At 36.9% G+C, this 17674-nt stretch overlaps 1 protein-coding gene across 1 annotated transcript in view; it reads left to right on the forward strand.

Moving 5' to 3' along the window:
- EPRS1 (glutamyl-prolyl-tRNA synthetase 1) overlaps nucleotides 1-17674 on the forward strand; it is a 67578-nt gene that overhangs the window by 13511 nt on the left and 36393 nt on the right. The window contains exons 7-15 of the mRNA XM_060091426.1: nucleotides 1407-1533; nucleotides 2229-2421; nucleotides 4489-4660; nucleotides 6070-6303; nucleotides 7387-7471; nucleotides 7883-7942; nucleotides 12345-12455; nucleotides 15613-15749; nucleotides 17151-17358. Coding sequence (XP_059947409.1) covers nucleotides 1407-1533; nucleotides 2229-2421; nucleotides 4489-4660; nucleotides 6070-6303; nucleotides 7387-7471; nucleotides 7883-7942; nucleotides 12345-12455; nucleotides 15613-15749; nucleotides 17151-17358 — 1327 coding nt within the window. The remainder of the gene's footprint in view (nucleotides 1-1406; nucleotides 1534-2228; nucleotides 2422-4488; nucleotides 4661-6069; nucleotides 6304-7386; nucleotides 7472-7882; nucleotides 7943-12344; nucleotides 12456-15612; nucleotides 15750-17150; nucleotides 17359-17674) is intronic.

A 17674-nucleotide genomic window follows, 5' to 3' on the forward strand; every position in this document is an offset into this window, starting at 1 on the left:
TTCTTAACATGTTATCGGGTGTAACACTTTCAGTGAAAACTGCACAAAGTATTTCTGCTTCGTTTTCAGAACTCACAGTCCTCTGTTTTACTTTTAATAAACTTTAAATTTTAGAGTAGTTTTAGATTTATAGGAATATTGCAGGAAAAAAAAAAAAACCCCAAAGTTCCCTTGTACCTGTACCCAGTTTTCCCTAATGTTAATTAACATCTTACATTACTATATGGTACCTTTGTCACAATTAATGAACCAATATTGATATATAGTTATTACCTAAACTCCATACTTCTTTGGATTTCATTAGTTCTTCCCTAATGTCCTTTTTCTCTTCCAGGATCTCATCTGGGATGCTACTTATGGTGCTTTATTTTATGCAGAAAGTTTTGAATAACCCTAAATGCATTGCATTGTACTTGTCTGCATTAACCTATGCATATAAACTCTTTAAAATTGAATCATTGACCTAGAATGCTGTGTGACTATGTAAAGAAATAGACTGATTTTAGAAGTGATATAAAGACATATCATTGTACTTTTCCCTCCCCTCTTGATATCAACTGAGATCAGAGGTGTGCATGAAACTAGGTGACTGTAGAGCAGTGCAACTGTGGCTGCTGTTATTGATGAAAAGTGTATTTTCAACAATAGTGGTTTAGGATATTGCTTTTTACCCACTTCATTGATAGAGGAGGATGTTGATACGTAATAGTATTAACAGTGCCTCTGATTTATTTTATTCTATGTAATGGTCAGCTGCCCATAGAACAGAATAGTGTTTTCATAGGTTGTGATCTGTGGAATATTGGTACTGGATGAGACCTTCAAGATCATTTAGTTAAAATCTTTTCATTTTGGCTTCTGAGAAAACTAAAGCCTAGAGAAGTAAAGTGCTTTCTTGTGGCTTTCTAATTCTCATGTGCTCTTTTATTTAATTGTCACAGTCACCGTGGCATCCTCAGAGGTGCTTCTGTCTTGTTGCAATGGACGGGTTCCCAGTTCTCAGTAGCATCTGGTCTTAGTAAAGATCCACTATTGTGTAGCACTGCAAACAGTTTTGGAAGCAGTTTTCCTCTAACTAAATTACCTTTCATTCCTCAGTTAAAAAAAAAAAAAAAAAAAGGAAAATAGAGATTAGCCTTAAGGTTGTAATGTTTGTAAATAACTTATTCCTTTGTGAGAGTTTACATATGAAATTGTTTCTTATGATTATTTTATAAATGTTGTAGTCTTTTTTTCTTCCTCAGGGGCAGATTTTCTATTACAGTACTTCTTGTTAGCAAATGAAATAAGACTGGAATACCAACTAGAAGGATTTTTGTTTAGTTCTCATCTCCTCAAAAAGGTTAAGTTTCAGTATTTAGTTAAAACATGTTAATGAGTTTCTTTGTAAACTGTTTTTGTTTTAGTTACTTACACATTGGGCATGCAAAAGCTGCTCTTCTGAACCAGCACTACCAGGTTAACTTTAAAGGGAAACTGATCATGAGATTTGATGACACAAATCCTGAAAAAGAAAAGGAAGATTTTGAGAAGGTAATTAAAGGTGTAGTGATGACCCTTTGTCAGTAAAGTTGATGAAAATTAGAGGGTGACCTGGTACCTTCATGGTATGAAAATAAATTAAGTTTGTTCTTGTAGCTGCTGCTTTTGCTCATCTGTATACTCTTTGCCTGAGACCTAAGCCAAGAATTGTTGAGCTCCCATACCAAAAAACTTCAATTTATTTTTTTCCTCCTCAACTGTTGTAGAATTTACTTAAGTGTTACATTTTCCTACAAGTATCATTTAAATTAATTGGTCACTAGAGGCAGGTTTCCTTTTTGTCATATAATTTTATGAATGAAATGAACACTAAGTAGGCATTGGAAAATGTGAAGGTTTCCTAGCCTCTTATATCATCTGTTGAGAAGCACTGTAATATATTCAAAGAGAGGGCAAATAATTGTCAGCATGACCAATAATAATCAGCTTTTCCAGAATAAATGGAAAGCACCATGAGATCAGCTTTCTCAGCTGAAAATTTGGAGGCTAGCATAATGAATATCTCTCTCTTTTTTTTTTTTTTCTTTTCTTTTCTGATCTAATATCATACAACTTCCACAGCCATTTCCAGGCTCTGTAAGACTGATGGTGTATTATTACATTTGCCCAAATGCAGTGTCAAGGATTGAAAATACACAAGAAAATGCAAAAGATAAACTGATGGTTATTTTGGATTCTTACTGCAGGTTATCTTGGAAGATGTTGCAATGTTGCATATCAAACCAGATCAATTTACTTACACCTCGGATCATTTTGAAACTATAATGAAATATGCAGAGAAGCTAATTCAGGAAGGGAAGGCTTATGTGGATGATACTCCTGCTGAGCAGATGAAAGCAGAACGTGAGCAGAGGATGGAATCCAAACATAGAGAAAACTGTAAGGCACATTCAGTGTTTTATATTTTATCGATATTCTTCTTGTATTCTGCTTCTTCAGTAGAAAATGATTTCTGGGAAAGATGCTGGTTTGAAACATATTTGGAAATATGTTTCATATGTTAATTCATCTCTTAGAAATCTTTTCTCTTTCTCTACCATCTTTACATTGTTATTACTTTGTTAGCATGTGTGTGCCCTCAGCATCTCCCTTGTTACCTGTAGTCTTTTGCACTGCATTCACTCCATGTGATTCCTTCTGCAGCTTTTTGTAGTTCTCTCAATTTAAATACTTAGCCTTTCTAATTAGAATGTTTGATGATAATGTTAGCCATACCCGAATCTTCCTGTCAGCGTGTGAGTAAATGTGAATATAATATGTAAGCTTGATGCTACCCTATGTCTGAAATATCACTTAACAAAGAAGCATATCTTTGTTATTACTTGTTCCTGAGCGTCTGAATCTGGCTATTTTTATTCTGTAATTATGTTCCAGAACTTCCACACTACTATACTTAAATTTTTTTTTTTAAGTTTTTTTAATCTTATTATCCGGTCTTTTCTTAGTATATATATATATATTTTTTTAATTAATTAATTTATTTATTTTTGGCTGTGTTGGGTCTTCGTTGCTGCACACGGGCTTTCTCTAGTTGTGGCGAGTGGGGGCTGCTCTTCGTTGTGGTTCACATGCTTCTCATTGTGGTGGCTTCTCTTGTTGTGGAGCACGGGCTCTAGGCGTGCGGCTTCAGTAGTTGTGGCTCGTGAGCTCTAGAGCACAGGCTCAGTAGCTGTGACACACAGGCTGAGTTGCTCTGCGGCATGTGGGAGCTTCCTAGACCAGGGATCGAACCCGTGTCCCCTGCATTGGCAGGCAGATTCTTAACCACTGCTCCACCAGGGAAGCCCTATACTTAAATCTTGAGTGTCACATTTGGGAAGTGTAGTAAATTCAAAATGTTATGGAAGTCTGTCTTTTTTTTTTTTTTACCCCCTTTTAAATGTTTCTCTACATTTTCAGAGATAGTTAACAACTGGACTTTTAGACCTAACCTGATTCTTTGAGAACAGGTAAAGTGTCCATCGTATCTTCAGTAGATTCCACAGGGAATCATTGTTTAACAGTTCTTTCTTATTCATATGGGGCAGGTACCTACCTGACATAGGTAGGACCGTAGTCAGTGGGGATATAGAGTTTTTTCCCTGGGATAAACTTGTATCACTGTTTCTATCATCTCTCATTTTGGGGGAATCCAAGAGTATCCTGCTTTCTTCTGGAATGACTGAAGGTGCTTTTGGGGAGCTGAGGGGCTCAAGCTCTCAGCCAGAGATGTGTTCTTTTTTTTTTTTTTTTTTTTTTTGCGGTATGCGGGCCTCTCACTGTTGTGGCCTCCCCCGTTGCGGAGCACAGGCTCCGGACGCGCAGGCTCCGGACGCACAGGCTCAGCGGCCATGGCTCACGGGCCCAGCCGCTCCGCGGCATATGGGATCCTCCCAGACCGGGGCACGAACCCGTATCCCCTGCATCGGCAGGCGGACTCTCAACCACTTGCGCCACCAGGGAGGCCCCAGAGATGTGTTCTTTAGATGGGCATGTGCTGCAGTACCAATGCCTGGGCCGGGTCAAACCGGTCTGTCCCTTGGGTGTGAGGTGGCAAAGGAACAGAACGCTTCTGCTTCCAACACCCAGTGTTAAATTGGAGGGGGCGACTGACCGGCCAGTTGTACCATGATGGGAACATGGAAAACACTGGCTGAGAGAAGCCTTCAGGCCTTAGACATCATCTCTTACCCTTCATCAGTGCTACATCAGTGGAATGTATTGACTTCTAAAACATATAGAGAGTACGTTTCCTAAGTGTTTTGTGGAATTTCTTCATTAAAAAAACAATGCATTTACTCTTGATATCAGATATTGGAACTATTATGGTACTTTTAAACTAGTGTAGTGTGCTTATAAAATCAGAATGTGAAAATTTCTGTCAAATTATAAGGCTGTTAAAATAATTTGAATTCAACCAGATTAGTAATACATTAGATAAACTATAGTATAACTATCATTTTATAGCTGTTGAGAAGAATCTACAAATGTGGGAAGAAATGAAAAAAGGAAGCCAGTTTGGTCAGTCCTGCTGTTTGCGAGCAAAAATTGACATGAGTAGTAACAATGGGTGCATGAGGGACCCAACGCTTTATCGCTGCAAAATTCAGCCACACCCAAGAACTGGAAATAAATACAAGTAGGTGTATTTCATTCATTATGCTCGGTAGCTTACTATACTTTTGCTTTGATGCTTCTGTAAACATGGAGTAGGGAGTAGCTGCAGAATAGTCAAGAGATCTGGATCTTTGTTCATTCATGGCCTTTGATAAAGCACGTAGCCTCTCGTTACTTACCTATCAATTAACGTTATACTAGGTTATGTCTAAGATCATTTCCATCTATAAAAGTCCTTGAGTCTGCCTGAAGTTGCATTTTATGTATTGATCAGGTATACTGTGATGTGTTTCTTTAGATGAAGACACTTCTTTTCCTATTATAAACTTTGATTCTGCTAGACAAAACTTTATTTGTAAACATGATAGAAGATTTAAAGAAATATGAACAAGAAAGTATCGTGTTTTTTCTAATTTTGGTTAGTTTTCTGTGTGGTTTTCAGCTTAATAGATTTTTTTTTCTTTAAATCTCCCCCACCTGACCATTAATTTATAAAGTAACCATAGAATATATTTTCTTATACTCTGAAAAAGACTACTACATACAAATGCTGAATTGTAACCTCTGAAGAGATTGGTGAATGTAAATATTTCCTGAGTAGCTATTGTAACTTTCTTTAAACTTGTGGGTACAGGTATGTGTATCTGTATTTGGACAAACACTTCATATGTGTATATATATGTCTTTCATTTTTAACAGGGCAATTGCTCCTTGTTTACTAAACAGATACTTGGCATACATTTGGAAAAGTGAATTTGGATACACATTTTCAGTATCAGATAATTGCAAAGCATAGTGCAGTAGCATCTTAATGAAGTTGTATCTTAAAAATTAGAAGGCATAATGCAGTAATATATTTTTAAAAATTCAAATGGAAACTGCAGATGTGTTGTGTACATTATTTTAGACAGAAATTGTTTTTAAGACTATTCCATCTTAAATGGAATTTTAATCAACCTAATAATTTTCTTCTCTTTTACTTGACAGAGAAGGAAACATTCTATTCTTGAATGCATTTACTTACGAAAGTATTAAACCTAGAGATTTACTTGAGTGTGGGATTATTTAAGATATTGAAAAGCTAAATTCCCTTGAAATTATTATTGCTTCTTACAATGATATACATTGGCCATTACGGGAATATGATTATAGAATTCACTGCACCAGTATCCAATTATCTGTTAAATTGCGTATTTGCTTTTTTGTTTGAATATTGAGTGGGTAATTGATTCGTTGTCCTCAAAGTCTGATTTAGAAAAATGTTTTGATGTACTTTGAATATTATGAGTCATAACACCTGTTGGTTTTTAAGGAATTCTTACCTTGTAAAGAATTATGTTTTAAATTAGTACTGCTGCTTATAATGCCTAATCTAAGGTGAAAAGGGTAAAATCCTTCACTGATTTTCAACATATTCACTTTTTTTCCTAGTGTTTATCCGACATATGATTTTGCCTGCCCCATAGTTGACAGCATTGAAGGTGTTACACATGCCCTGAGAACAACAGAATACCATGACAGAGATGAACAGTTTTACTGGATTATTGAAGCTTTAGGCCTAAGAAAACCATACATTTGGGAATATAGTCGGCTAAATCTCAACAACACAGTGCTATCCAAAAGAAAGCTCACATGGTTTGTCAATGAAGGACTAGTAGATGGATGGTATGTTTGCTGTTATCTAAAATTTTGAGAGGAAGTCAGGACATGGTATATCACTAATTTTTAAACTGCTTTGAGGGGTGGGGAGGGTGAATGGGAGGGGTTGAAATGGATAGGGCTATAGGGTTTCTGGTCCTTGTCTTTATTTTATCCAGGTTCTCAGGTACTGCTCTCTTTTGCTTTAATGCAGCAAACATGGAGTGCCCATGTTTGGGCACACAGATGGAGTCCATGTTTGGGACTAGAAAAAGTTTGAAAATCTCTGTAGCACATTAATAACCTATAGTTTGAAAATCTCTGTAGCACATTAATAACCTATATGGGATTTCCATGAGAACGATGAGTATAAAAACCAAAGTCATCTTAGAGTCATGTATCCATGTAAATGAAACCTGTTCAGTTGGGTTACCATACTTATAAGCCTAAGAATGTTTTTTTTACATGAATTAACAAGAATGTATTAGTTTTTATTAGTATCATGTAATAGTGACACATATTAAGTATATATTGAATAATATGTAATTTTAGACTGTTTTACTGTGGAGCTGAATTTGATAAAGGGGAAGTTTACCTTGGGCCGCATACAAAGGGTGTTATTGCAAACTTACTGAAGCTTGCGGATCTCTGCAGAATATTAATAACCAGCATGTATATTTTTTACAACCCAAAAGGTTTTATAAAGTGTATTTGTCCATGAATGAGAGGCTAACCATCTCTTAATTGTGTCTCATGGTCATATGTAGAATAGGGATCTTGTATGTTTGTTAAATAAAAAGCAGATAAAGATGTTGTAATGCATATGTTTTCTGTATTTGAAAATGTCACCCTTGTGTCTTTTTTCAAGTGTACTTTTACTGTTCCCAGTCATGCATTTATTTTACTGAGTAATCTTTGACTAGTAAGCAGCTTTCTTCTTCCATGAACTTGGGCTCAATGGTATTATGATCTGCCTAATTATTATAATCAGCTCTTAGTCCAAATATTTAACAAACGGAATATAATGTTATGCAGTAAGGTATATTGTACTCTCTGCACCTACACGTTAAAAATGTCTCCTTGGTTCTTAAAACTTGCCGTATTTCCCAGGGATGACCCACGATTTCCTACGGTTCGCGGTGTGCTGAGAAGAGGGATGACAGTTGAAGGACTGAAACAGTTTATTGCTGCTCAGGTGAGTTATAGTTTCTTTTCCAGCTTCTCTGTTTGGATTTTTAAGTATCTAATAATATCCTTTTAGTCTTTATTACTCCTGTTGTTCTTTCTGTTCTTTGCTTGTTGCTTATAATGCAAGGGCAGAATGTTTTTGGAAAAAACACTGTTATAATAGTGGAAAATTGAGAATGTCCTAAACTATGCTAGGGTTGGACAAAGGCAGCTGTGGTGTTTTTACCCAGTGAAGTATATGACTGTTGACTCTAACTGTTCAGGGTAACGGGATTAGTGTGTACATACTAAGTTTTCTATTCCAGTGGAAGTAAACTTGTAAGTATTGACTGGGTTTATTTTCTAGCATGCTTAACTTAAAGAAAATATTCTGGTTAATACTTCTTGCCCTTTAAGCTGTTCTATTATTATTTTTTAGGGTTCTTCACGTTCAGTTGTGAACATGGAATGGGACAAAATTTGGGCATTTAACAAAAAGGTACATGTTTTGACTCCTGGTCCTCTTTTTTTCATGCCTAACTCCTAAGTAATAGATTACATGTAGAATTCGTTAGTGTGCTCATGGTAGGGAAAATTTTGTGAAGAATATTACAGTTTTGCAGATTTTTCAGGAAAATGGAATGTTTTACTTTTTTAAACATATAAACTGCATTAAGCCTATAAACTATACCAAACAAGAACAATGATTAAAACAAACTTGGAGTTATGGGGAATGGTAACAGTTTTTTCCTTAAATCTTTTTTTGAACACTTTGCATTTCATTTTTCTGCTTTCAAGCTGCGAGCTCTCTGTAAGAAGGTATTACTTAATGCTTTTATTTGCCTTACTTAGCACATAGCTTTTAGCATCTTACATGTTATAACCTGAGATGTTATACAGCTTTGAAGCACAATCACATTTATATGAGACTTGCTTATACAGACCCACTGAAATGCATTATTCCTAGTTTAAAAAAACATGTCCTCTAGTTTTCTTAGTGGCAAAGGGAAGATTTGGCTAACTCCATTCTACTGTTCCCTTGTTTACTGAGAGGACATAGAGTTTTAAAGTTACAGATTTCATTGAATTGTATTGAAGGTTCGTTAATTATAATCCCTGTGTCTTACTGAATCTAGCTTAAAAAAAAAGCTGTGTCTTAAATAAAAGTCAAATGAGGAATACTGCATATTGACATTGTTAATTGGAAGCAGATGCTTAGACACTATAATAAGGCAAATCATTAAAGTGCCATGTTTTAAACTATGGTTTCTGTGATTGTGTTCTGTAAATTCTTTTTCTTTGTATTGCTGCTTGATTGTGCTGATGGCTTGCCTCAAAAAATAGTTGCTTGTCTCGCATGTGTCTTGAATTTATTTTATTTAGTCTTTTGTGTTTAGTCAGTTTTTGGATACATAATGGAATTATTAATTGGTTTGCTCTGTTGCTGCAGTTACTAATAAATACATTAAAAACTTATAGTCAGAGTTAACATTGGAATACTTTACATTAATAATCCATGTACATTTAGTTCAAATATAAGAAATACATTTCACTACAGGCCAATAATTCTATAGGGTCTGTTAAATGAACAGCATATTCCCCTGTCTTCTTTCCTTCCATTTTCTCTCACTAGATAAATCACTTTCAGCTCTTTTAGATAATTTTTTTGGTATTTATTGCCCATATCTCTAAATGAGATGTGTGTTTTGCTTCTTCTTGATTTTTTGTTTGTTTGTTTGCTTTAGGCATCATCAGTTTACTTTTCACAATGGAAGATGAGGATTTAGGTCTCCTATTTTTTCTCATAAGTCGTTGGCTTTCTTGTGGCTAATTGTTTTGTTTTGTTTCCCTCATTTGTCTGATTTTCTAATTCCATCTCAGACTTTGTGCAAGTTATCTAAATTTCCTAACAAAATGTTCGCATGTCTCAGGTATTTCAGTTTCACGTTAGAGACCTCTCTGCCGGCGCCTTTGTGCTGCTCACATCTGATCTAGATGAGAGGCCTGTTAACTTCTGAAGCACAGCTGTGTTCCCAGGTCAATCTTCCTCATCATCCTGGGAATTCTCTTTGCTTTTCTTCTGTGATGGATCATCTGGTTCTTGGATCCTCCTTCTCTTTTTACTGCTCTTTTGCTTTGCTGTACTATATCCTCTGGTAGCTCCCTGAGAAGGGGAGCATGGGATGAAGATTTTTGAGACTTTTATATGAACAGCTTCTTCACTTTGAAATTTCACAGTGATGTGCCTTGGGGTGGGTCTGTTTTCATTCATATCCATTGGAAGAACATGTGGCTTCCAGACTGGAAACTCATTCGTCAGTTCTGGGAAATGTTCCTAAGTTCCTTCTGTTTCTTTGTTTTTTTCTCTACTATGTTGTCTTTCTCCTCGGTGGAACGTTTCTTGAGCACATGTTGGGTTTCCTGGACTGTTGCTCTAATTTTGTTTTCTCTCTTATTTTCCATCTCATCTTCTGGCTCTACTTTCTGGCAGATGTACTCAGCCCTATCTTCTCAACTTTTGTTGAGTTTTTCATTTATGCTGTCGTATTTCCAAGATTTCTCGTTTGTGCTTTGAATTTTCAGAATAACTTCCTGTTCCTATTTCATGGTTATAATATAATCAATGGTATTTTTTCTTATGTCTTTCCTCCAGGTTGTTTATTTTGTTTTTTCTTTGATATTAAAGGCATTTCTCAGACATCTGGGGAGCCTTGGTTATCTGCTCATCTTGAACACAGGGGACTGAGAGAGGGATTGGAAGCCCTGAGAAAAAGACTGGGCTTCTCAGCTGTGCCTCACTGTAAGATGGTCTGGCCGGCCGGTTAGTTGAAAAGCCTCGACGTCAGTAACCTTACATCTCATCTCTTGGACTAGGCAGTTTTTCCAGAGGAGTTTCTTTCAGTTAAGTTGCCAGAAGTGTGAAGGTCTGACTGCCAGGGCTTTGGAACTGACTGGGGAAAACTCTGGGGACTTGACATCTAATATCATACATTTTCTTAATACCCTTGTCTCGGTGCAGAAGAAGAGTCTGTGGACCTTTTGGAGTAATTTAAAACCACCGATGCAGAGATTTTGAGAATTGTACAATTTTAGAACTGAAAAACACTTTAAAATCTTTTAATCCAAGATTTCTCAAACTTGTCTGATCCTAACCATCCTGTCGAATGCTTATTTAAAAATAGATTTCCAGGGCTTCCCTGGTGGCGCAGTGGTTAAGAGTCTGCCTGCTGATGCAGGGGACACGGGTTCGTGCCCTGGTCCAGGAAGATCCCACGTGCCGCGGAGCGGCTGGGCCCGTGAGCCATGGCCGTTGAGCCTGCGCGTCCGGAGCCTGTGCTCCGCAACGGGAGCAGTGAGAGGCCCGCGTACCGCAAAAAAAAAAAAAAAAAAAAAAAGATTTCCACACTTTACTTAAGACGATTAGAATCATAGTCGTTCAGGGTCAAGTGGCATGAAACTCTGTGCCGGCCAGTGCCCTAAGGGATCATTGTAATTAGTCAAGTGCGAGAAACAGTCTTCTGCTCTCTTTGTCAGTTGAGGAAACTGAGCTGCAGTGAACTGAAGTAAGTTCCTCAGGTTGGATCGTCTAGTTTTAGCTTCTTCAAAAGAAGAAATTGTATCTTACTGGCTTAAATACTAAACTGAGTAGTCACAAATTAAATCTGTGATCATTCTAACCCAGTAGAAGCTGAAAGAAGGAACCCTTAACCAGTAAGAATGACTTTTAAACCTCAAGGAGGGAAAGAATGAAATAGTAAGTGTAGAGGGAGGCTGGTGCTGACTTAGTACTGGCGTGAAATATAGGCAGGTGAGGAGTAGCAGTCAAGGGGAAGTTAGATGGCTTTTCAGACTTTGCTGACTGACCCTCTGAGCATGGTTTCTTCTCTAAGTTCATTCAGAATTTCTGAGAAATACTCTCAAAGCAAACAACAACAACAAGATACCAGTCAAACAATAGCAACAACAAAAACCCAATATAAACCAAAAGACACAGCCAAGTTTAATTAGCCATACCACTATTTCCTGCATCCTTCTAATGGGAAAAAAATGACTTTTATCACTTTACTTAGCTATTTGACTCCGCACTTGCTTCTATCTACATTTTTCTTCCAAATGCTTTATTTAGTATCTAAATACTGCTGTTGTGATTGGTCATCATGGATAATTTTAAATTGAATAGTGAAATGAGAAAGATACATCGGATCCAGAAGGGCGTGCTGCTTCTGTTTTGGAGGTAGAGTAGGTTAGAATGTAATGAGTACTACCATTCATTCAGTTAACCTGTAAATATGTGTTGATTATCTGCATGTGCCAGGCCCTTGGGAACACAGTGGTCCCTATATACGTGTGTATATATATAGCATGCAGACCAGTAGGGATACTTGTTTACTTTTAATCTATAGAATTGCCTTATTATAGTGACCTAATGCTGTTCTGCTTTTAATGGTGGTGTGTTGCCTAACACTGCTTATAGAAAATGATACTAAAACACATATTTCTATATTCCTTCCAAACAGTCTTCTCCAACAGTACAAAGTGGAGTATCACATTTACCTGTAGGATTGTTACATAACCCCACAGGATAATTTTCCTTTCTAATATCAGAGTTAAAAATTACTTTCGAAATATTTCTAATATGCTTTAACTATTGGTTTCTTTTCGCTTGTCAGTAGTTATTCTTGGAAGGGAACTCTAAATCCTTCATGCAGTCTTTGTTTATGATTGTTTTTCTTTTTTCTACTTGACAGCTAAATGTTAGAGAGGAGTTAGCTGGTAAACCAAAAAATTAGTAAATGCAGTAACAAAGAATGCCAGTTATTATTCCTGTGCTATTACTTATTTTATTGATGAAGTTCTAAAAAATCTCTGAATGTTTTAACACAAGAACGCCTTTGTTGCAGGTTATTGACCCGGTGGCTCCACGATACATCGCATTACTGAAGAAAGAGGTGGTCCTGGTGGACATCCCTGAGGCCCAGGAGGAGATGAAAGAAGTAGCCAAACACCCGAAGGTCGCCCTTCAGTTTCACCAGTGTTGTTCTCTCTGTTAAAGGAGCAGGATAATCAAAGGGAAAAATGTGCTTTGGTGGCAATATCATGATTGGGGACCAGCATGATTTGTCAGGATTTCATGCTAATTTAAATTTTTTTTTTTCAATTTTTTATACAGTTTTTAAAGGTTACTTTCTGTTTACAGTTATTACAAAACGTTGGCTATATTCTCCGTGTTGTACATCCCTGAGCTTATCTTACACCCATTTGTTGTACCTACCACTCCCTCACCCCTATATTGTCCTGTCCCCCACCTCTCCCCAGCTGGTAACCACTAGTTTGTTCTCTGTATCTGTGTGTCTGCTTCTTTTTGTTATATTCACTAGTTTGTTGTGTTTTTTAGATTCCACATATAAGTCATATCATATAGTATTTGTCTTTCTCTGTCTGACTTATTTCACTTAGCATAATGCCTCCCAAGTCCATCCATGTTGGTGCAGATGGCAAAATCTCATTCTTTTTTTTTTTTTTGCGGTACGCGGGCCTCCCACTGTTGTGGCCTCTCCCGTTGCGGAGCACAGGCTCCGGACGCACAGGCTCAGCGGCCATGGCTCACGGGCCTAGGCGCTCCGCGGCATGTGGGATCTTCCCGGACCGGGGCACAAACCCGTGTCCCCTGCATCAGCAGGCGGACTCTCAACCGCTGCGCCACCAGGGAAGCCCTCTCATTCTTTTTTATGGCAGAGTATTCCTGTGTATATGTGTGTGTGTGTGTGTGTGTGTGTGTGTGTACACACACCACGTCTTTGTCCATTTATCTGTTGATGGACACTTCGGTTGCTTCCATATCTTGGCAATTGTAAGCAACGCCGCTGTGCACATTGGGGTGCATGTATCTTTTCGAATTAGTGTTTTTGTTTTTCTCAGATATATACCCAGGAGTGGAATTGCTGAGTCTTATGGTAGTTTTATGTTTAGTTTTTGGAGAAACCTCCATACCGTTTTCCACAGTGGCTGCACCAATTTACATTCCCACCAACAGTGCACAAGGGTTCTCTTCTCTCCACATCCTCGCGAGCATTTGTTATTTGTGTTCTTTTTGATGATAGCCATTCTGACAGGTGCAAGGTTACATATCTCATTGTGGTTTTGGTTTGCATTTCCCTGATGATTATCGATGTTAAGCATCTTTTCATATGCCTGTTGGCCATCTGCATTTCCTCTGGCAAAATGTCTGTTCACTTCTTCTGTCCATTTTTAAATTGGCTTATTTGTTTTTTTGATTTTGAATTGTATGAGCTGTTTAAGAATTTGATACTAATTGAAGTAAATGTTTTTGTGGATTTCTTACTGAAGAAATTTATTCTAGCGGTATTACTATCCACAGCACATCACACAGAACTGTACACTCAGTTGGTGCCTACTTTTATTTTGTGGAGATAGCATATTAGTGTATAATAAGAATTTATTTCTTCCTGGAGGTATTATATAATCCATGCTCTTATCTCTGTGTGAAAGCTGAGGTGCATTCTCTATTAGCTGGGTTATTCGCGGTTTCCTTTAAGCCAAAACATTTGACCTAATAGTATTGAATCACGGCTTGAGTCCAGAGTCTATCACGCTGCCATTGGCTCTGTTTTAGAAAATATCAGTGAAGTGACAATGATATCTGTCTATCTAAATTCAGAATATAAATCTTAAATACAGGTAGCAGGGAGTTCCTCTTAGTGAAGCCATGTTTGTTGTCTCACATGGTTATAACTGCTAGGTTGATAGTCTTGAAGAAAACAGATCCTTTTGTTCCAGCTTTGTGAGTTGTCTGTAAACATCTTTATTATCCAATGAAGCTTACGTCCATAGACTGACTCACTCATATACTAATAGACTAATGTATTCATAACCTTACTCATAACTATCTTATGTTCATAGACTAACTCACTTGTAGGGTGATATGTTTCATGAAGAGCTATAAATGTTCTAAGTGGTAGCCTATGATTGCCTTTCTCTGTATGACATTAGCTTCTTTTTAATTTGGAAGACTTATTTTAAGGGTACCCCTAATAAGATTTGGGGAAGTGTGTGTGTGTGTGTGTGAGATTGATTTGGCTTTACCGTTGCCTTTATCTTGCATCTGATGGGTTCAACCAGGTGAATGGTGGTTTCTGATGTATCATATAGCCCACTACAGTTAGCTTAAATGTGAAGCTTAATGTTTTAAAATTTGAACAGTGAGAATAAAACTTTTAAGGGTGCTTATTTGTAAAAATAAAGAATAAATATTATAAAGCAGAAACTAATAAAAAAATAAAAATAAATAAAGATTAAAAAAAGAATAAATAATAGTTAAATAACTAATTGATTAGGAAACACTTTAAATGATGACTGGATTGCTCAGTTTGCTCTGTGGAATTTTCATTATCTTTTCCCTCACGAAGTGTTCTATATTTAGCCTGTCAGTATTCTGTTCTGAGCCCAGCATAGTATAAGTTGTTGCAACATACTGATTTTTTTTCACGTGCATTGGTGCATTCAATGAACAATTATTGAACGTGTGTTATTTAACATTTATTCAAAGGATCTTCTTACACTTTTTTTCTTTTGATTTTGCTCAAACAAAAATCTGAAATTTAACAAATATAGCATTCTTTTTATTTTCCGGATCTCTTTTTCTTCTTCATATAATATATACCAAAAAGGCAGAAAATTCATCTTTCTATACATGTATGCTACTGTCTTTAAAATTTGTCTCCTAAAATGTGAAAGATCTCCCATTTCCTGCTAAGATGACGTCTGTTCCTATAGTCATGTTCCACGGCCACTGACGAGGAATGACTTTATTTTCTCCTTTGCTGCAAAAGCAGTGAGATTTTTGAGGCTAGCAAAGCAGATTCTGGTTGGAGGGACACTGAGACAAATACTGTCTTAGCTCTAAAAACAAAGAATGATTGTTTTAGGCTGGAAGTAATCTCAGGGGCAGACCACCCTCATCTGACTCCAGTCCATTATCGGTCAGGTGTCTGACCCAGGGTCACAGAGCTGGGAATCAAACTAATAAAGATGACTTCTGTTTTTGTTAAGGAATAAGATGAATGAATGTATAAATTTCATACCGGGTTCAATAGTTATTGTTTCAACCAACATTTTCTTTCTTTCTTTTTTTTTTTTTTAATCAATCAGAATCCTGATGTTGGCTTGAAACCCGTCTGGTATAGTCCTAAAGTTTTCATTGAAGGTGCTGACGCAGAGACATTGTCAGAGGGTGAGATGGTTACATTTATAAATTGGGGCAACATCAACATTACTAAAATACACAGGTAAGAACTTTTTGTTTGTTTTCAAATAAATATGGAAGGAAAGTCTTTTATGTTTATTCATTTATTAAAAATGACCTAATTCAGACCCACTGATAGTGCTGGCTGGTACATCTACCCAGGCATAGATGCTGCAAATTCTGGACACATTAAGGTTTTTTTCTATATATGTTTCATTACATTAATAGGGTATTAGGATATTGCTTGTGATCCTGAAAACGACTGCATGTGGATATAAAAAATAATTCTAATGCTTTAGGCCCCCCCTTTTATCATCTAATTCTCAGAATGCGATTGCATGGTGGAGAGATCCTTTGGACAGAAATTGTATGTATAACGTTCTGTATATCCTAAAGTCTACATTATTTTTTATTTTTAAACTTTTTTATTAACTAATTTTTATTGGAGTATAGTTGCTTTACAATGTTGTGTTAGCTTCTACTGCACAGCAAAATGAATCAGCTGTACATATACATATATCCCCTCTTGGCTTTCCCTCCCATTTAGGACACCACAGGGCATTAAGTGGAGTTCCCTATGCTATGCAGCATGTTCCCATCAGTTGTCTGTTTTATACCTAGTATCAATAGTGTATGTGTGTCAGTCCCAGTCTCCCAATTCCTCCCACCCCACCCCTTTCCCCCTTGGTATTCATACTTTTGTTCTCTACGTCTGTGTCTCTGTTTCTGCTTTGCGAATATGGTCCTCTATACCATTTTTCTAGATTCCACATGCATGGGTTAATATACGATATTTGTTTTTCTCTTTCTGACTTACTTCACTCTATATGACAGTCTCTAGGTCCATCCACATCTCTACAAATGACCCACTTTTGTTCCTTTTTATGGCTAGTATTCCATTGCATATATGTACCACGTCTTTTTTATCCATTACTCTGTTGATGGACACTAAAATCTACTTTAAATTTAATCGTTTTGTGGTGAATATGAACTTTCCAGTTATTATAGTGTGCTACACTTACCAGTTCTTAAGATTACACAAATGGGACATGGTATGCTAAGATTAATTTAGTAAACGCTGAAATATCAATTGTCGTGTCATTACATATGGTGTCAAGTAATTGATAAATGTTTTGAAAATACAGTATTTTAGATTTTTTAATGCTTACTCCAGGTGACTTTAAAACTCATAAACATGTTCATGTTCTTCATCAGATGTATGGGGGATGTGTCCACCTGTTAGTATCTTGATAGCAGGGACTCTACTTCATTCATCTCTTAACCAGCTAATGTCTGGCACCTACTAGAAACTCAAATAAATGTTTTATTTGAAATTTTTTCCAAAGAAAATTCCCTCTCCATCTATTACAGGTACAGAACAAAATAACGCACTTGTGGCAGTTACGGTTTGTTTTCTGAAAACACTTTCCTATCTTATTTTCAGAAATGCAGAAGGAAAAATTGTATCTCTTGATGCAAAATTAAATTTGGAGAACAAAGACTATAAGAAAACCACTAAGATCACATGGCTCGCCGAGACCGAGCGTGCTCCTCCTGTGCCAGCCATCTGTGTCACTTACGAGCACTTGATCACAAAGCCCGTACTGGGAAAAGACGAGGACTTTAAGCAGTATGTCAACAAGAACAGTAAGGTAGCCTCCTGACAGAGACCCTAGTTCATCTTCCTCTCTTGTATCAGTATAACCTTTCCTTTAGAATTTTAAAAATTAGTTTTAAGTGTTTGTTTCCTCAGATAAAATGGAAAAGATTTCTAGAATTTTGTTAAAAATGATATAAAAGAATAATGTTCCCATTTTATAGATTCTAGAAACCGAGGCACAGTGAGGTTCAGTAAGTTGCTTGAGGACAGGCAATAAGGCGTAGAGCTGGGGTTCAAACCCAGGCCTCCTGGCTCTAGGACCCTTGTGCTTTAGTGCTGCGCCAGCGTGCCTTTCAGCCAGGTCTGTG

Source organism: Mesoplodon densirostris, chromosome 2, assembly GCF_025265405.1.
Source record: "Mesoplodon densirostris isolate mMesDen1 chromosome 2, mMesDen1 primary haplotype, whole genome shotgun sequence".
Classification (NCBI taxonomy): Eukaryota; Metazoa; Chordata; class Mammalia; order Artiodactyla; family Ziphiidae; genus Mesoplodon; species Mesoplodon densirostris.